This window comes from Arabidopsis lyrata (assembly GCF_000004255.2).
Source record: "Arabidopsis lyrata subsp. lyrata unplaced genomic scaffold ARALYscaffold_5, whole genome shotgun sequence".
Lineage (NCBI taxonomy): Eukaryota > Viridiplantae > Streptophyta > Magnoliopsida > Brassicales > Brassicaceae > Arabidopsis > Arabidopsis lyrata.
In genome coordinates this window covers 2,787,252-2,802,323 of record NW_003302551.1, presented here as the reverse complement: position 1 = coordinate 2,802,323, position 15,072 = coordinate 2,787,252, and the positions used below count along the sequence as shown (strand labels likewise).

General features: G+C 36.4%; 5 protein-coding genes across 6 annotated transcripts; 4 read left to right on the top strand and 1 right to left on the bottom strand.

Annotated features, from left to right (window-relative positions):
* Nucleotides 1-50: 50 nt before the first annotated feature.
* On the bottom strand, nt 51-3,258 carry LOC9313037 (uncharacterized protein At1g04910). The gene is made up of 11 exons (XM_021025495.1): nt 2,745-3,258; nt 2,545-2,595; nt 2,375-2,465; nt 2,183-2,259; nt 1,960-2,048; nt 1,733-1,852; nt 1,435-1,551; nt 1,196-1,339; nt 980-1,103; nt 699-890; nt 51-613 (listed from the first exon to the last, which is right to left on the bottom strand). The coding sequence occupies exons 1-11, from the start codon at nt 3,048-3,050 to the stop codon at nt 254-256; spliced, it is 1,671 nt and encodes a 556-aa protein (XP_020881154.1). The 5' UTR covers nt 3,051-3,258; the 3' UTR covers nt 51-253.
* Nucleotides 3,259-3,416: 158 nt separating this feature from the next.
* LOC110224144 lies at nt 3,417-5,886 on the top strand. The gene is made up of 4 exons (XM_021025498.1): nt 3,417-3,529; nt 4,236-4,308; nt 5,410-5,469; nt 5,557-5,886. The coding sequence occupies exon 4, from the start codon at nt 5,596-5,598 to the stop codon at nt 5,884-5,886; it is 291 nt and encodes a 96-aa protein (XP_020881157.1). The 5' UTR covers nt 3,417-3,529; nt 4,236-4,308; nt 5,410-5,469; nt 5,557-5,595.
* Nucleotides 5,786-8,542, top strand: LOC9313036. 2 transcript variants are annotated; one of them, XM_021025496.1, is made up of 3 exons: nt 5,786-5,882; nt 5,983-6,310; nt 6,408-8,542. In XM_021025496.1, the coding sequence occupies exon 3, from the start codon at nt 7,274-7,276 to the stop codon at nt 8,345-8,347; it is 1,074 nt and encodes a 357-aa protein (XP_020881155.1). In that variant the 5' UTR covers nt 5,786-5,882; nt 5,983-6,310; nt 6,408-7,273; the 3' UTR covers nt 8,348-8,542. The 2 variants fall into 2 exon arrangements, with proteins under 2 accessions (XP_020881155.1, XP_020881156.1); XM_021025497.1 differs by having other exon boundaries at nt 6,403-8,542.
* Nucleotides 8,543-8,830: 288 nt separating this feature from the next.
* Nucleotides 8,831-11,313, top strand: LOC9313034 (proteasome subunit beta type-5-B). The gene is made up of 8 exons (XM_021026606.1): nt 8,831-8,959; nt 9,145-9,274; nt 9,367-9,496; nt 9,714-9,820; nt 10,352-10,486; nt 10,596-10,699; nt 10,820-10,920; nt 11,020-11,313. Exons 2-8 carry the CDS (start codon nt 9,155-9,157, stop codon nt 11,142-11,144), a joined length of 822 nt encoding a protein of 273 aa, XP_020882265.1. The 5' UTR covers nt 8,831-8,959; nt 9,145-9,154; the 3' UTR covers nt 11,145-11,313.
* Nucleotides 11,314-12,467: 1,154 nt separating this feature from the next.
* Nucleotides 12,468-14,201, top strand: LOC9313033 (cytochrome P450 71B9). The gene is given in 5 exon segments (XM_021026428.1): nt 12,468-12,788; nt 12,878-12,948; nt 12,950-13,232; nt 13,235-13,805; nt 13,807-14,201. Coding segments are annotated over 5 exon segments (1,539 nt in total). The 5' UTR covers nt 12,468-12,484; the 3' UTR covers nt 14,117-14,201.
* Nucleotides 14,202-15,072: the final 871 nt, after the last annotated feature.

Sequence of the window (15,072 nt, the reverse complement as noted above, 5' to 3'; positions counted from 1 at the left end):
AAAAATTGTTGATTTTACAATTTAGTGCATCAATTTGATAAAATTTAATATAAAAAAAAAAACCTTTTTTTTCTTCACTAGGAACTTTACATAATGTCAAAATGATTACAAAGATGGTAAGTGAAGAAGACTTCAAAGATTTGGAAGTTAAAGAAAAAAAACTACGAATCTCTATAGTTTTGTAGCTCCTCATCAGACAAAATCCAAGACGAAACTCATCTCTTCTTTATAAACCAAAACAAAAGCAGCATCATCAAGCTTTACACATGCATGGAGTGAGAGGATTTTCCCAAAGATCATAGTTAGGGAAAGTTTCTTCGGGTAAACCGGTTCGTGTTTGATGGGTTACAACTACATCTTCCACAAAAGTTGCCCATCCCATGTAAGGATCCCCGAATGATTTCGACATCAACCCTTTGTCCGGTTTGATTGATTTTTGTCGATGACCCATATATCTACGTGCTCCAATGATCAGTTTTGCAAAGTTTCCACCGTGTGTCATCACAAATACATCTGATTTCAAGCAGACCAAGAAATCTAGAGCTGCGAGGCTTGTTACGTGTTTTCTAAAAGTTGTTAGTTCCTCTTTTCCTGCTAGATCCTCCTTTGTTACCTGATTCAAAGGGGAGGTTGTGGTAAGAGACAGCATGCTGACTGATCATAGAATTTGATGAGATGGAGTCTGGTGCTGTGCTTACCAAATTTGGGAACATATTTCTTAGTGGAGCCATACGGTTTTGGCCGCCATAGACTTGACCAGATGCAACATAGATTTGTGTTTCTTTTGGATAACCCATTGCGCGAAGGATCACAGCAACTTCTCCTGGCTCAAGAGGGCATCGGCCTTCTTTGCGCTTTTGCAAGGCGAGCTGCCAGAGATGGGAACCATTCTGCAAAACAAGTCAAGCAAATTCATTATTGCAGCGGTTAAGGCTGTTGAGCCACAAAATAGAAGTTATCAATCACTTATAAATGTCACCTTGAAACGCCGAGGCCATTCCTTTTGTCTATATTCTGCCATTTTAACTTTCTCTTCCCTTGTCCCCACGAAGTCACAAAATGATAGACCAACCATTCCTTTCTCGAATCTAAGATGAAGAGCCCTATACAAGAGATATGGACATAGTTTTTGAGTCGAAAAAATGCATAAGATCCCAAGTTAAAACAAAGTTCTCGATGTCTGATATCTCCATACATGTACGGATTCGGATTGCCAGTGCGATTTCTCATTCTAGAAACAAGTGAATCAGCCATCTGCTCTATCTCTGGGAGAAATTTGAGAGCATGATAATTTACACGGCATCGTAATCTGTTGATTTCTTGAGGTACATTGTCGTACCTGAAAAATTTCCAGCACCACAAGGATATATCATTCATCGGTTACAAGAAAAATTCTGAAAGCCTGAGCCCTAAACTATAGAATAAAGAGTATACCCAAGTCGATCGACAAAAGGCTTCAAGGCCATTATCTTCTTCTCCTTTATTCGAGGTAAAACATTGTCTATATAAAATTGGGCAGCTGCATATTTGGGAATGTTTTTGACTGTTCTTCTGCAGAAGATTAATAAATAACTCGGTCAACGTCATATCTGATTAAAAAAATACTGATCGATTATTCAATAGATATATACACACGGAGCACCCAATGACGCCATAAATCCACAAGCTCACATTTGAAATCTTCAAAGAAGAACATCATCAAACAAACAAACAAAAGAGTTGACAAGCAAACCTTATACTAGAGAATAGCTCTGCTTTGTCAGTGAACCAGTCAGGTATGTCTCGAACAATTCGGACATCATCCTTCAAGTAATCAATAAAATGATCTACATCAAAAATGTCTTCAAATTTTCTGGAAAAGAAATTTAACAGACTCAGTAAATTATAAAGAAAATAGAGAGAGTAACTTAGAGAAGTAATTCAAGAGGAAATGAATTCAATATCTGGATAAGGTTTTACGTTGTGTCTTTCCATATTTGGTCCTGCTTCAGTACTGGTAGAATCAGTGTTGCATTCATAATCTTAGCAACAGCTACTGCATTGCAGATCTGGAAACAAAAGTCATAAAAGGGCATGAATCCATGATTGGACGATGGCAAGAAGAACAACAACCATTTGGGCATTGATCCATGATTGTATAATGGCAAGAAGAAAAAGAGATAAAAGCATGGAAGATACATACAGCAATTCGCTGCTGATTCAAACCACCTTCAGCATGAATGAATACATAGCCATTTGTTTCGTTCTCAGGAGGAAGATCTGAAAAAAACAGTTGATAGAATCTAATAATCATGGAAAAAGACTTGACCTTTCACGAAAAGACAGATCAAGAACACATGACAATGACAAAGTCAATCCTCTAAACCCTTAATACCTGAGATTCCACCAACCCGCCGCTCAGCACATGGCTTCCAAGAAGTTGTTGCAGATAAAGGATTTTCCCATGGAGAAGGAGACTCTTTTACCTTACAAATGCAAACCAACACAAGATTCAGAGCTAATGCATTCAACAAAACACATAAACCAAAGTTTTCAAACACTTACATGAGGACAGTTAAGCACAATCCCATCTTTTTTACACAAATATGGAGCATTCTGCAGAAACCAAAGATAGACATAGAAGCAATCTTAGTCTGAGAACAATGTCAATCCAAAACAAAGCTAAATACTTTCCCAAATCGATTCAACAATTTGAAAATAGAGCCTTGAAGATCTCAATTCCTAGATCGAAAGAAGAGACTTACCAAGTGATTAATAATCCCATAAACTGAGATCAAGCTAGCAATAGCGAGAATCAAAATCAATAGAAGCGAGATTTTATTCTTCTGAGGAGAAACCCTAGGATCATCACCGAAGAAAGGAAACAAAGAGTGAAACCAGATCGGACGGTCTCGATCTCTTGAAGGATGACGTGGTCGACCATCTTCGTCGTCTCCGCCGTTAGGTGAGTGATCGTGTACGTGAGGCGATGAAGAGTCCTCATCTCCGGCACGTAACGGAGAGGAAGAAGATCGGCTACCGAGAGAGCTCGAGTGCCGTAACTCTGCCATTGCTCGCCTCGGACTAAAAGTCGCCAGCTTAATTTGTATATTATCTCTTCCTTTTCTTCTTCTCTATAGATATAGCAACAGTTCTTCTTCTTCTTCAGCTGTACTATGCGGACGCTGCCATGTGAGAGGCGCTTGGAGATTCGAACACTCCACAGAGAGAGAAATTAAAGAAGCTTTTTTTTTTTTTTTTTTTTTTTTGAAAGGCTTGAATGTTGTTCTTCAAAGTCAATACTCTCTAAATCTAACAGAGGATTAGATTTAAGGCTATTTACAAACTCATCCCTATAGATTATTACAATTTCATAACCACCCCTGAATTATCTGATTGTATCTCCTTTTTTTTTGGGATCAAAATCTAATTGTATCTCTAATTCGATCTCTCTTACTGAAACAACAGAGAAGTAAAGATTTCGAGCTTGTTCCCGACGAGTTTGTTCCTGATTCACCTTCCTCTGTTCGTCAATCTCCTAACTTCAAAGGTAAATTTGATTTCGTTTGCAATTTGGATTCAGTCCCTCCTAATTTCAATCGTTTGCAATTTGCCATTCAATGGATTTTTGTATTGAGAATGTTCTGTAATATGGGTTTATTCGATTTCAAGTAGTCCTTTTTAAACCCATCTTCTCTGTGAGTTGTTTCATAGTGATTTCTCTAACCAAATTTTTTTACTTTAGGCATTGGAGCTTACTTATTGATTTTGAGAATTGGGTATTTGAACTTGCAGATCTATTTATCATTTGTTGAATTAACAACACTCACTACAGATTTTAAAGGTTTTAGCTAAAAGCTAGTCTTTTTGTGAGGATTTAGTTCAGCTTGTACTATCATTGAGATATATGTGAGGATAAGGCACTTCATTTGTTTAGTTCAGCTTCCTCTGTTTCTTTAGACGAATATGTTGGAGGTGAAGGGATTTATGGTTTCTGGTGTGTCTTTATTTCTTGACTTATTCTGGTTGGGTTGTGTAAAGTATACGATTAATAACTTGAGCTTACTCATCTTCTTTGTGTTTTAACTTGGATCTCAAGTGTTACTTGCAGTTTGTATTGTAATATAAAACCAAAAACTGAGATTAGGTTAGCTCTAATACTTGTTTAGTTGATCATGTTCTTTTTTTGGTTATAAATCTTTTATCTGCTGTTATGTTTCTATATCCTTCATTATCCATATGATTACTTTCTGCAGAATATAGTGCCAGTTACACAAGCAAGTGGCAGAGGTGGTCGGAGGAACTTTGCTTCAAGTACCTCTTATCAAGGTAGTTTGTGTTCTTTCTTTAGATTTGTATCATGAACTACTTACAGTAAGATCATTTTTGTTTTGAACCAAGATCAGAAGCTAAGATTCTAAGTGCTTATATACCAAACTTAGAAGAGTTCATATTAGTTACTGTTCATGTCTTCACTAACGCTTGTTAATTGAGTCTCATGCTTTATGATTCTGTCTCTTGCTTCAAGAAAGTAAAGTCCACCTTTAGTTGTCAAAATGAGTAATACAACTAAAGGTTAGTAGTATTGATATATGATCACTGACATTAAAGGCTTAAAACTGTTGTCTTGGGTTTATTTTGTTGTAGAAAATAGCTCAAAACTGATGGTTAGCTAGATTTCAAGTAGTATGATCTTCCTCTGTTACTTCTCTGCATATAGTTTTTTTTTCTAGATATGTTCTTGTTTACTTTTGTCTTTTTAAATTCTTTAAGATTATTGAGCATAAGAGAAGTGTCATCATCATCATTTTGCATCTCTGAATTCTTTAAGATTTTTTTTTCTTGTGAAGATTTTTGTGATCTCTTGGACTGATACATATATAAGATGGTATGTAATTAGCTAAGTTTCTCTATGGTATGTAATTACTGTCCACTCATTAATCTATTGGACTTATGTATTATATGCGCATATGTAATTAGTGTCCACTCATTAATCTATTGGACTTGTGTATTATATGCATACATAGATTTCTCTATGGAATGTAATTACTCTCCACTCATTAAGTTTCTCTACTATTGGACTTTATACTCTTGTTCTTATCTAGATTCCTACAAGCTTGTTGTTTTTTCTTTGTTTAATTGACTAAATCATTTTGCTAAGCAAAAATGTTTTAACATGTGGTAGGTTTGTCGAAAATTCATACGAAATGACTTGTTTACTTTTGGAGTAGTCATCGTTAGCTTATATTTTTTCGATTATATGACGACCGGTTAACTGCTACTGTTATTAAAAAAAAAAAAATCAAACAGAGGATTAGATATAGTGATATTTACAAACACATCCATGTATCTCATCATATTTACATAATCATCCTTATATTCTCTGATTTTTTCTCATTTCCCCATCGCCTCTTTTTTTTTTTAACCTAGACGACATTCTCAATCATCAGTCAAACTAGCTCTTTGATCTCTCCGGCGAGATTCCGACCGGTAAGTCGAATTCAGATCCCGATTACTATCTCTCTCCAATCCAATCTACTTTCTCAGCATTGACGATTATGTAACCTGAATTTGCAGAAAACAAAGTAAAAGTGAGAAGAACATTTCTGAAAAAAGATGAACACGATAGCGAAGCGAGTTACGGGATTCATGACTCAGAACCACCAGTTGCAGCAGGAGCGAGGGATAAGAGTGAAGGTGTTTTCCAATGATCTGGACAAAGCATTGACGATTTTGCAGAAGAAGATGCAATCTAGTGGAATGGAGAGGCTTATCAAAGGGACTCAGACTCATCACATTAAGAATTCGGAGAAGAAGGTTCTCGCTAGGAAGAATCTTGAACGCAGAATCAAATCCATTGACTTTGCTCGCAAACTTCAATCAATCCTCATCAAGAAAGTCAGGTAATGTTTTAGATTTTCCCAAAATATTCACATTTTTAGGGTTTAATGGTGTTGTTTGGTTAGTAAGATCTTGTTTTTTCTTCATTGTTCTTCTTTGCAGAGGTTTATGAGAGATGAGGTGAAGCAATGTTGCTGCTATAACCATTCATCATTATTTTCTTTTCGATTACATTTTCTGGGAATTACTGTTGATCAGTGTTAGTATGCTTGTGATATGACCCAGTTTTACATTTTCAACTTTTGATGAATGGATTCAATGTGGATTTGATTAGTTGTTTACTCTATGGCTTCTCTTTCGTAAGTTTCCAATGATCATTAGAAAGAACATGAGATCTTAGGAGTACATGTACTGAAAGTTGTTTCAGGGATCTTAGATAATTTCATGAGACGGCAAGTGCGTTACTTCTCCTGCACTTTGTATGACTGTGGTATGTGGGTCTCTGACTCTCTGTGCTTGAATTGTTTTTCTTGTTCCAGCCATTATGACCCTAAGATCGTTCTGCTTTCTTCGCGTTTAAAGCGTAGGTTAACTCTTTCCAGGCGTTCACACTTCCATTTTCTGCAAATACATGCCATGTCAAGGAAGGGGGTAAGAGATTATAGGAAGGACAAATACAGGTCTGTGATTGCACCGAGGATCCTTGGAGATACTTTTTGAATGAGTTTAGTTCGTTGTTTGCTTCCAGTTTTTTACTAGTATTCGGTAGTTTTCTTTGTCAACGTTTGCAGTAACCGGCATTGCAGAGTCGTTAGTTTCATGTTTGATGCTGCAGAAATTGATCAGAGAGATCAGAGAACATAATATCTGTCTGCAGATTTGCGCTAACCAATCTGTGGCCTCCTTGATCTATGGGGGACATATCTTAACATGTTCATAGTTTACTGACATATTCTACAAGTTCGTCTTAATTTCTCAGATATATTCGTAAGAAAACCTAAGTTGCTCGGAGAATCAACATCTTTCCCCTTGAATGAGCTGAAGAAAGAAAGATTGACATATACTTCATGACTTCCTAAAATCGAGATCTTTATTTGGGTTTTAGAGAAATTGGACTTACAATTTTCTTAACTAACTTTTGAATGAGAAAAGAAAGAATGTTTTTAATAGTTATCTTTTTTTTTTTGGTTTTATCTTTAGAGATTAGAAACTGATTTTGATTTAATGCAAGGAATCTACAAAAAGATTACTTGCTTCGTTCTATCACTTTCCTTCTTTATTTTGTTTTCTACAACAAGAATCCTTACTTGAACTTGTCACCAAGTTATTCTCTCTCTCTCTCTCTATCTCATTTAGAAATTAAAAACAGTTCAAATCTCTCTGTTCTCATTCTTTCATCTCAAGTCTTTACTTAACTTAGTTTCCTTTGATGCTTTTTAGCTTCTTCATCTAAATGTCTCATCATCATCACCATGAAACCAACCCTCATTTCGCGCGAATTCCATCGCAGAATCCACATCTCAAAGGCGGTGCTTCTACCTCACAAACATCTCCGCACCAACCACTCATCCAGCCCATTCCACACCAAAAAAACCCGCACCATAAAACTACGCAACCTCACCCAGTCGCTCCACCCGGAATCCTAATCAAGACTCGTGGTCGCCACCGTGAAAAACCAATCCAAGAACCGAAACATTCTGTAATACCTTTACCCCGAGAAGATAAACTACCGCCACAAAAAACTCCAAACTCTACGGAAAGACCATTGCCATTAAGCCTCGAAGATCATCAACATCAACAACTACAACAACAACAACAAAGACCTCCACCACCACAACGCAGCAGAGGCGGTTATGGATCAACATTACCTCCAATACCCAAACCAAGTCCATGGAGAACCGCTCCAACTCCATCCCCACATCACCGTGGTGGCCCACGGTTACTGCCGCCCTCAAGAGAGACAAACGCAATGACATGGTCAGCTGCATTTTGTTGTGCAATATTCTGGGTCATTCTTATTCTCGGCGGTCTTATTATCCTAATCGTTTACCTCGTGTACCGTCCTCGCTCTCCTTACATGGACATCTCAGCTGCTAACCTAAACGCTGCTTATCTCGACATGGGGTTTCTTCTAAACGGTGATCTAACCATTTTAGCAAACGTCACAAACCCAAGCAAGAAAAGCAGTGTGGAGTTTAGCTATGTGACGTTCGAGCTTTACTATTACAATACACTCATAGCGACTCAATACATTGAACCTTTTAATGTTCCTAAGAAAACGTCGATGTTTGCGAGTGTTCATCTTGTGAGCAGTCAGGTCCAGCTTCAGCCAACGCAGAGTCGGGAGCTGCAGCGTCAGATTGAAACCGGTCCGGTTTTGTTGAACCTCAGAGGAACGTTTCATGCACGTTCGTATTTTGGACCATTGTTTAGATACTCTTATTGGTTGCATACTCATTGCAGTGTTTCATTGAATAGTCCTCCTTCAGGAGCTATGCGCGCTAAAAGATGCAATACCAAACGCTAGCGTTTTGCGATTACGTTTGCTCCTCTTTTTTTTTTCATTTTCCTTTTTTTTTTGCCATTTTTAGAAATAATTAATCTTCTGTATTCATTGGTACTAATTGTTAATCATTTGATTTTAATTGCGTCATTAGTTTTTGTAAAGTAGAATGTTCCAAACTTAAGAGGCTGTTTTAAGACTTTTAACTTTATAAATTTCACAAGGAAAGAGAAGAATAATATTTTAAGGATGTGTTATTGGTTTATGAATTCTAATTAATTAAGAATTTCACATAAGATTTGGAAACCTTATTGATTTTATTACAGTATTTTATAACCAAACATGTAGATTTTAGAATCAAACAAGATTTTAACGTAATTATATATTCATAAAAACATGGAAAAAACAAAAAGGAAAAGGCCCAATATTGGCCATGAAGCCCAACATAGTGAACACTGTCTGTCGTTTAGGCGGTATGACCCGAAACGACTCAACCCGACCCGATCGCCCATATCTGGCCCCGTTCAGTTTGCCCGGAGCTCAAGAAACATCCCTCCATAATTTGCTTCTCCATTCTCCACTTCTCTCTCACATTTCTTCTTCTTCGTTAATTTGCTTCTCGATTTCGTTCTTTAGGTATGTCGCAGGCCCCTAATTATCGTTACTTTGACTTTACACTGAAATATTAGGGTTTCTGGTTTATCTCGTGCTAGATCCGATTTGAACTGTGAAAGGAAGCTCTTTTTGTTAATACCCTGATTTGGGTATCTCTCAAGCTTCATAATTTATTGAACAATTATGGGTATTCGATGATGTTGTAGGAATTTGACAATGAAGCTTGATACTAGTGGATTGGAGACAACTATGCCTGTGATTGGTTTTGGATCAAACAGCGAGATGCTTGATGGGTTTTCGTCTGTACCTTCGTTTGATCTTCCTCGTACCACCGACGTGAGATTTAGTTTCGAAATTCAATATCTTTCGGATTCCAAAATGATTTGGTTTTGCTTTTATTTGATTGTGAGTTTTGCTTTGTTTTTTAGTTTGATGGGTTTCAGAAAAAAGCTGTGGAGATGGTGAAGCCTGCAAAGGGTACAACTACACTTGCGTTTATCTTTAAAGAAGGTGTTATGGTTGCTGCTGATTCTCGAGCAAGCATGGGAGGATATATCTGTATGTTTCTCTTTTTCTGTGTGTTTTTAGTTGTGAGCTCTCTAAAGGATCCTGAATATGGAGAATGAATTACATTCTTGTTGGCTTTAATTTGTGTGTTGTATTATTATACAAATTTTTAATTTTTGGTGTGTTGGCTAGTGATAGTGTAAAGTAAAAGAAAGAAGAAATTTGTGTGATTGCTGATGTTTTGTTTGTGTTTTTATTTTTCACTAAGCTTCGCAATCTGTGAAGAAGATTATTGAAATTAATCCTTATATGCTTGGTACAATGGCTGGTGGAGCTGCTGATTGCCAATTCTGGCACAGAAATCTGGGAATTAAGGTACCTAACGTTAATTTTGTCAGCTTTCTAAATTGATGGTTGGGTCTATCAGTTATCTTCCTTGTTGTGGTAATCCGGTTACGTCTTACCTGTCCTTTGTTCATATAGCTAATGTATTGATATCCGAAAGCTGTTGAGTCATTTGTTGGAGACTTATAAATGTTATGTATCCGTCTCTTTCCTAGAATTAGAATAGTCTTTCTTATCTGTCTGGTGACCTAAGAACATGTGTCTCTTTCGATTCTAGGCATGTATTATCTGTGTGGTGTGGTGTGGTGACTTTAGCTCCTCTGTACTGTGAACTAAACATTTCCAAATCTTTATGCATTAATCTTTTCGTTATGGAGTTGTTGTCTTGCATACATATGGTTTCTTTGAGTTCTTGTATCTACAATCAAGTCCCAGTTTTATCCTAATAGTTTGATTACTAACTTGTATACCAAATCTGTACTATGTTGAAGTATTTCTATTGTATATCAAATCTGGACTCTATGTCTCTAACGGAGAGTGTGGTTTGTTTGTGTATCCTAGTGCCGTCTACATGAGCTGGCAAACAAAAGGAGAATCTCTGTTTCAGGAGCTTCAAAGCTTCTTGCTAACATGCTCTATTCCTACCGTGGAATGGGACTTTCTGTTGGTACAATGATTGCTGGATGGGATGAAACAGTCAGTACCCCAAACTTTATATCCTAACCGTTATTTCCTTCCCGGTCTATAATTTCACTCAGCAAAGCGAAATGTTGTGATGCTAAAATTGTAATCTTTTTTGCAGTAGGGCCCTGGATTGTACTATGTTGACAACGAAGGAGGACGACTTAAGGGAGACAGATTCTCTGTCGGTTCCGGTTCACCATATGCTTATGGTGTTCTGGACAGCGGGTACGTCTCTATTTCAAGAAATCATCATTGCCCTACTTATCTTTTAGTCCAATCCTAAACCAAAATAAGATGTTGCTTTACTATTATAACCACTCTTATGGTTCTTCTTTTTGTTGACAGATACAAATTCGATATGTCAGTTGAAGAAGCCTCAGAGTTAGCAAGGAGATCCATATACCATGCTACATTCCGTGATGGAGCTAGTGGTGGAGTTGCTAGCGGTAAAGATCAATCCAACATTATCTTGTGATCCCTTTCCTCTATTTTCAAGATTCTAAGTTTATAGATGTATTAAAACTTTCTTAAATCTGTATGATCAGTGTACCACGTTGGGCCTCAAGGATGGAAGAAACTCTCTGGAGACGACGTTGGCGAGCTACATTACCATTATTACCCCGTGACTCCAGTCACCGCGGAACATGTGATGGAAGAGGCTGCTGAATAAATACTGTGATTCGTCTCTATCGTTCGAAGAGTTCTATTACATCACTTATGTTTTGTTCATCTATGAACAGAATCAAAGATTCATCATGTTTCATTTGTATTGCGAATGATGTAGACGTTAGTCTGGCCACAATGATCAGGTTGATAATAGAATATTTTTTTTCATGGTATTTGTTGTACTATGTAGATCTAAGTATCCAAAATATGTCCCTTAATGCTTATATATCTAGAAAATTTACTCTTAAAAACATTTGACTAATCAAACATTTTCTATTGGTCTATAATTGGTCTATATAACAAATGCCCTTACGAATCACTAATTGTTACATGTATAGTAGACGTGTTATATTTAGAATATGACCCTAAGAAACAAAGTGACCATAGTTATATGAATTGTTTGAGCTAACACAATGTTAAGCCTAAAAACTAAACATTCCTAAATCTATAATGTTAAAAGTTAAACTGATATTGCTAAGAAGTTAGCCTAAATACTTACAAAATGGTGCTAAGAAAAATACGACCAAGTTTTTTTTTTTTTTTTTTTTTTTTTATACGACCAAGTTAAAAGACTATATTTTACCCAAATACTGAAATAAAAACTTATTATATAAAAATTGAACTTATAGATTTTGTTTATAAAACCATGTAAATCTTGTTACTTGTTTTCATAGTTAGCTCGGTTATCCTCATTGATTATTGCATTTTTCAAAAGACCGATGACTTTGTTGTGTATATACAATAACCATTTAATTGGCTTTTCCTATATTAATGAAGTTTTATAAGACTACAAGTAATGACTATTTATAAACAAATCTAAAAGGCAGAACAAAGTCTTAATTTGCTGAGTTAATTGAAATCCTCTATACCAAGTGGTGGATATTTTTTCCTTTTTTAGGTTTCGGTCTTTTTTTAAATTTGCGAGAAAAAAGAGAGAGCCAAAACGTCTAGGAATCTTAGCGTAGCGTGTCAGAGCACCCTTATCCATGGGCTCTTAGATGAATCTTAGCCAAATCTTAAGCTAAGATTTGTGAAGAAAGAGCTCTTATATAAGAGCTTTTAGGTTTATATTTAAGTTTTTTCTTCACAAATCTTATCTTAAGATTTGGCTAAGAGCCCATGGATAATGGTGGTCTCATTGTCTTCATTTAGACGGCTTCTTGACACTCGTTTGCATTTTCTTAGAAACTTCCAACAAAAATGTAATCTTTTTAAAAGTAATATTGAAAAAAGGAAATTAAAAGAGTTGAAGACAGCAAATAGCACAAAACTGTATAAAAGCACAACACGAGCTTGCTTCATCGATATCGCAAAGAAAACTTGAGACGTACGTTATACATAAAAATGGCTCCGATTTGGTTTCTTTCACTTCTTTTTCTCTCTTGTATTCTTCTCGCCGCCTTCACACACAAGAAGCGGCGGAAAAATCAGCAACCACCGTCTCCTCCTGGCTTTCCGATCATAGGAAACTTGCATCAGCTTGGAGAATTACCACATCAATCTCTATGGAGTCTTTCCAAAACATATGGTCCGGTGATGCTTTTGAGGCTTGGAAGTGTCCCAACGGTCGTTGTTTCTTCTTCTGAGACAGCAAAACAAGCTTTGAAAATCCATGACCTCCATTGTTGTAGCCGTCCTAGCTTAGCAGGTACCATACTCAACATATACAATTTTTTTTTCTATTTGTTCCTTTGTTCATAGAACTCAAGAAAACCCATGATTTTGATTATTTGTTAGGGGCAAGAGAGCTCTCTTACAATTATTTGGACATTGCTTTCTCTCCTTTTGATGATTATTGGAAAGAATTAATTAAGGAGGATTTGTGTCCAAGAACTCTTCAGTGTTAAACGAGTTCACTCTATTCAACCCATAAAGGAAGAGGAAGTCAAGAAACTGATCGATTCAGCCACGGAATCAGCCTCCCAGAAATCACCAGTTAACTTGAGCGAGAAGTCTCTTGATTTAACTGCAAGCGTGATATGCAAGGCAGCATTCGGTCTAAGCTTCCATAGTACAGTTCTCAACAATGATGGATTTGACAAGTTAATCCGCGAGGCGTTTTTGTTTCTGGGGAGCTTTTCTGCCTCAAACTTTCAAATGGTGGCTGGATCATCGACTGGCTCACGGGTCTACAAGGGCGGAGAGAAAAAAGCGTGAGGGATCTTGATGCGTTCTATGAACAAATGTTTGATCTGCATAAACAAGAAAACAAACAGGGAGTCGAAGATTTCGTGGACTTGCTATTGAGGTTAGAGAAAGAAGAAACTGTTCCTGGATATGGAAAGCTCACAAGAAACCATATCAAAGCCATCTTGATGGTAAGTATACAAATATTCGCAATCCATATATACCAAAACATTAGATACCTTAAGCTTATAACATTTTTTTGTATCATCTTATCACAGAACGTTCTTCTTGGGGCCATCAATACTTCTGCAATGACAATGACATGGGCCATGGCAGAACTTATAAGAAACCTGCGAGTGATGAAGAAAGTACAATCCGAAATCAGAAACCAAATGAGAAACCAATCGGTGATCACCTTAGATGATATAGATCATCTACCTTACTTGAATATGGTGATCAAAGAAACATGGAGGCTACATCCTCCAATACCTCTTCTACTTCCAAGAGAGGTCATGTCTGAATTTGAGATCAATGGCTATCGGGCGTGATCCCGAGTCCTGGAAAGATGCAGATACGTTTTTCCCGGAAAGGTTTATGGAAAATAACATTGATGCTAAAGGACAGAACTTTGAGCTGTTACCGTTTGGAAGTGGCCGGAGAATCTGTCCTGGAATGTACATGGGGACAACAATGGTGGAGTTTGGTCTGGCGAATATGCTATATCAGTTTGATTGGGAATTACCAGAAGGTATGGTGGTCGAAGATATTGACATGGAAGAATCTCCTGGACTCGCTGTGGGCAAAAAAAATGAGCTTCTGCTTGTTCCCGTCAAGTATTTAGGTCATTGATCACTTAAACTAAGTTACTCATGAGATTATAAAATTAAATGTAGCATCGATTCTACATAAGTAAAACTATAATCTTGTGTTCCATTGTCTCTCGTCGTTTCAATCCAACAATGTTCTTTGTTGCTTTCAATATTTCATATATATAAATTATAATCTTTTTATTTTGCTTAAAATAACAGATTAGAACCGACCATAACTACTAGCGTTAATATAAAACACCTTTCATATAAGGTACTGTTCGTTTGTACATTTGGATTCATATGATCTATCCTGATGCATATGATGTTGTTCGTTTACGAATTTATAGTGCATAACGAACGTGGGTTAGGCTAGTGGCACTTGAGGGGGTAATCCCAATATGCTGCCCGCAGTTCGAGGGCTAGCGTTGGCCACTGCGGTATTTATATGGCGGTTGCAGGCCTCCAGGAAACAAACTGATCGTTGGGTTCGGACAGCCCAAAAAGAAACCGGCCTCAAGCCTTGGTGCTAGTCGGGCTTCGGCCCGGATACCTGGGTTATAAAAAAAAAAAAAAAATTTTATAGTGCATCTGGATATATAGAACATCTAAATGAAGATTTTTTTCGTTTAGTGTTTAATAATTTGCATTTGTTTCTGGATGTATGTTGTATCAAAATAACTAAACCTATATATGTTTTCATCTTAATAATATTTTTTTAGATTTTATTATATTTCAACTAAATTATTTTCAATTTTTTTAAATCTATAAATTTATATTTTCATGAAATAATTTAATAAGTTATATTCTTATTAAAATTAAAAACACTAGAAAAAAATTCTAAACATATTGTACTAAACTAAAATTAAAAATGTACAAACTAAAATTTGATTTAGTAGATTAATAATGAACTTTGACGTTACATAGATAGAAACACACATTTTCTATAAATTCACAAACTATTCAAAAAATAGTATAATCAACAAATGCAACTTTATA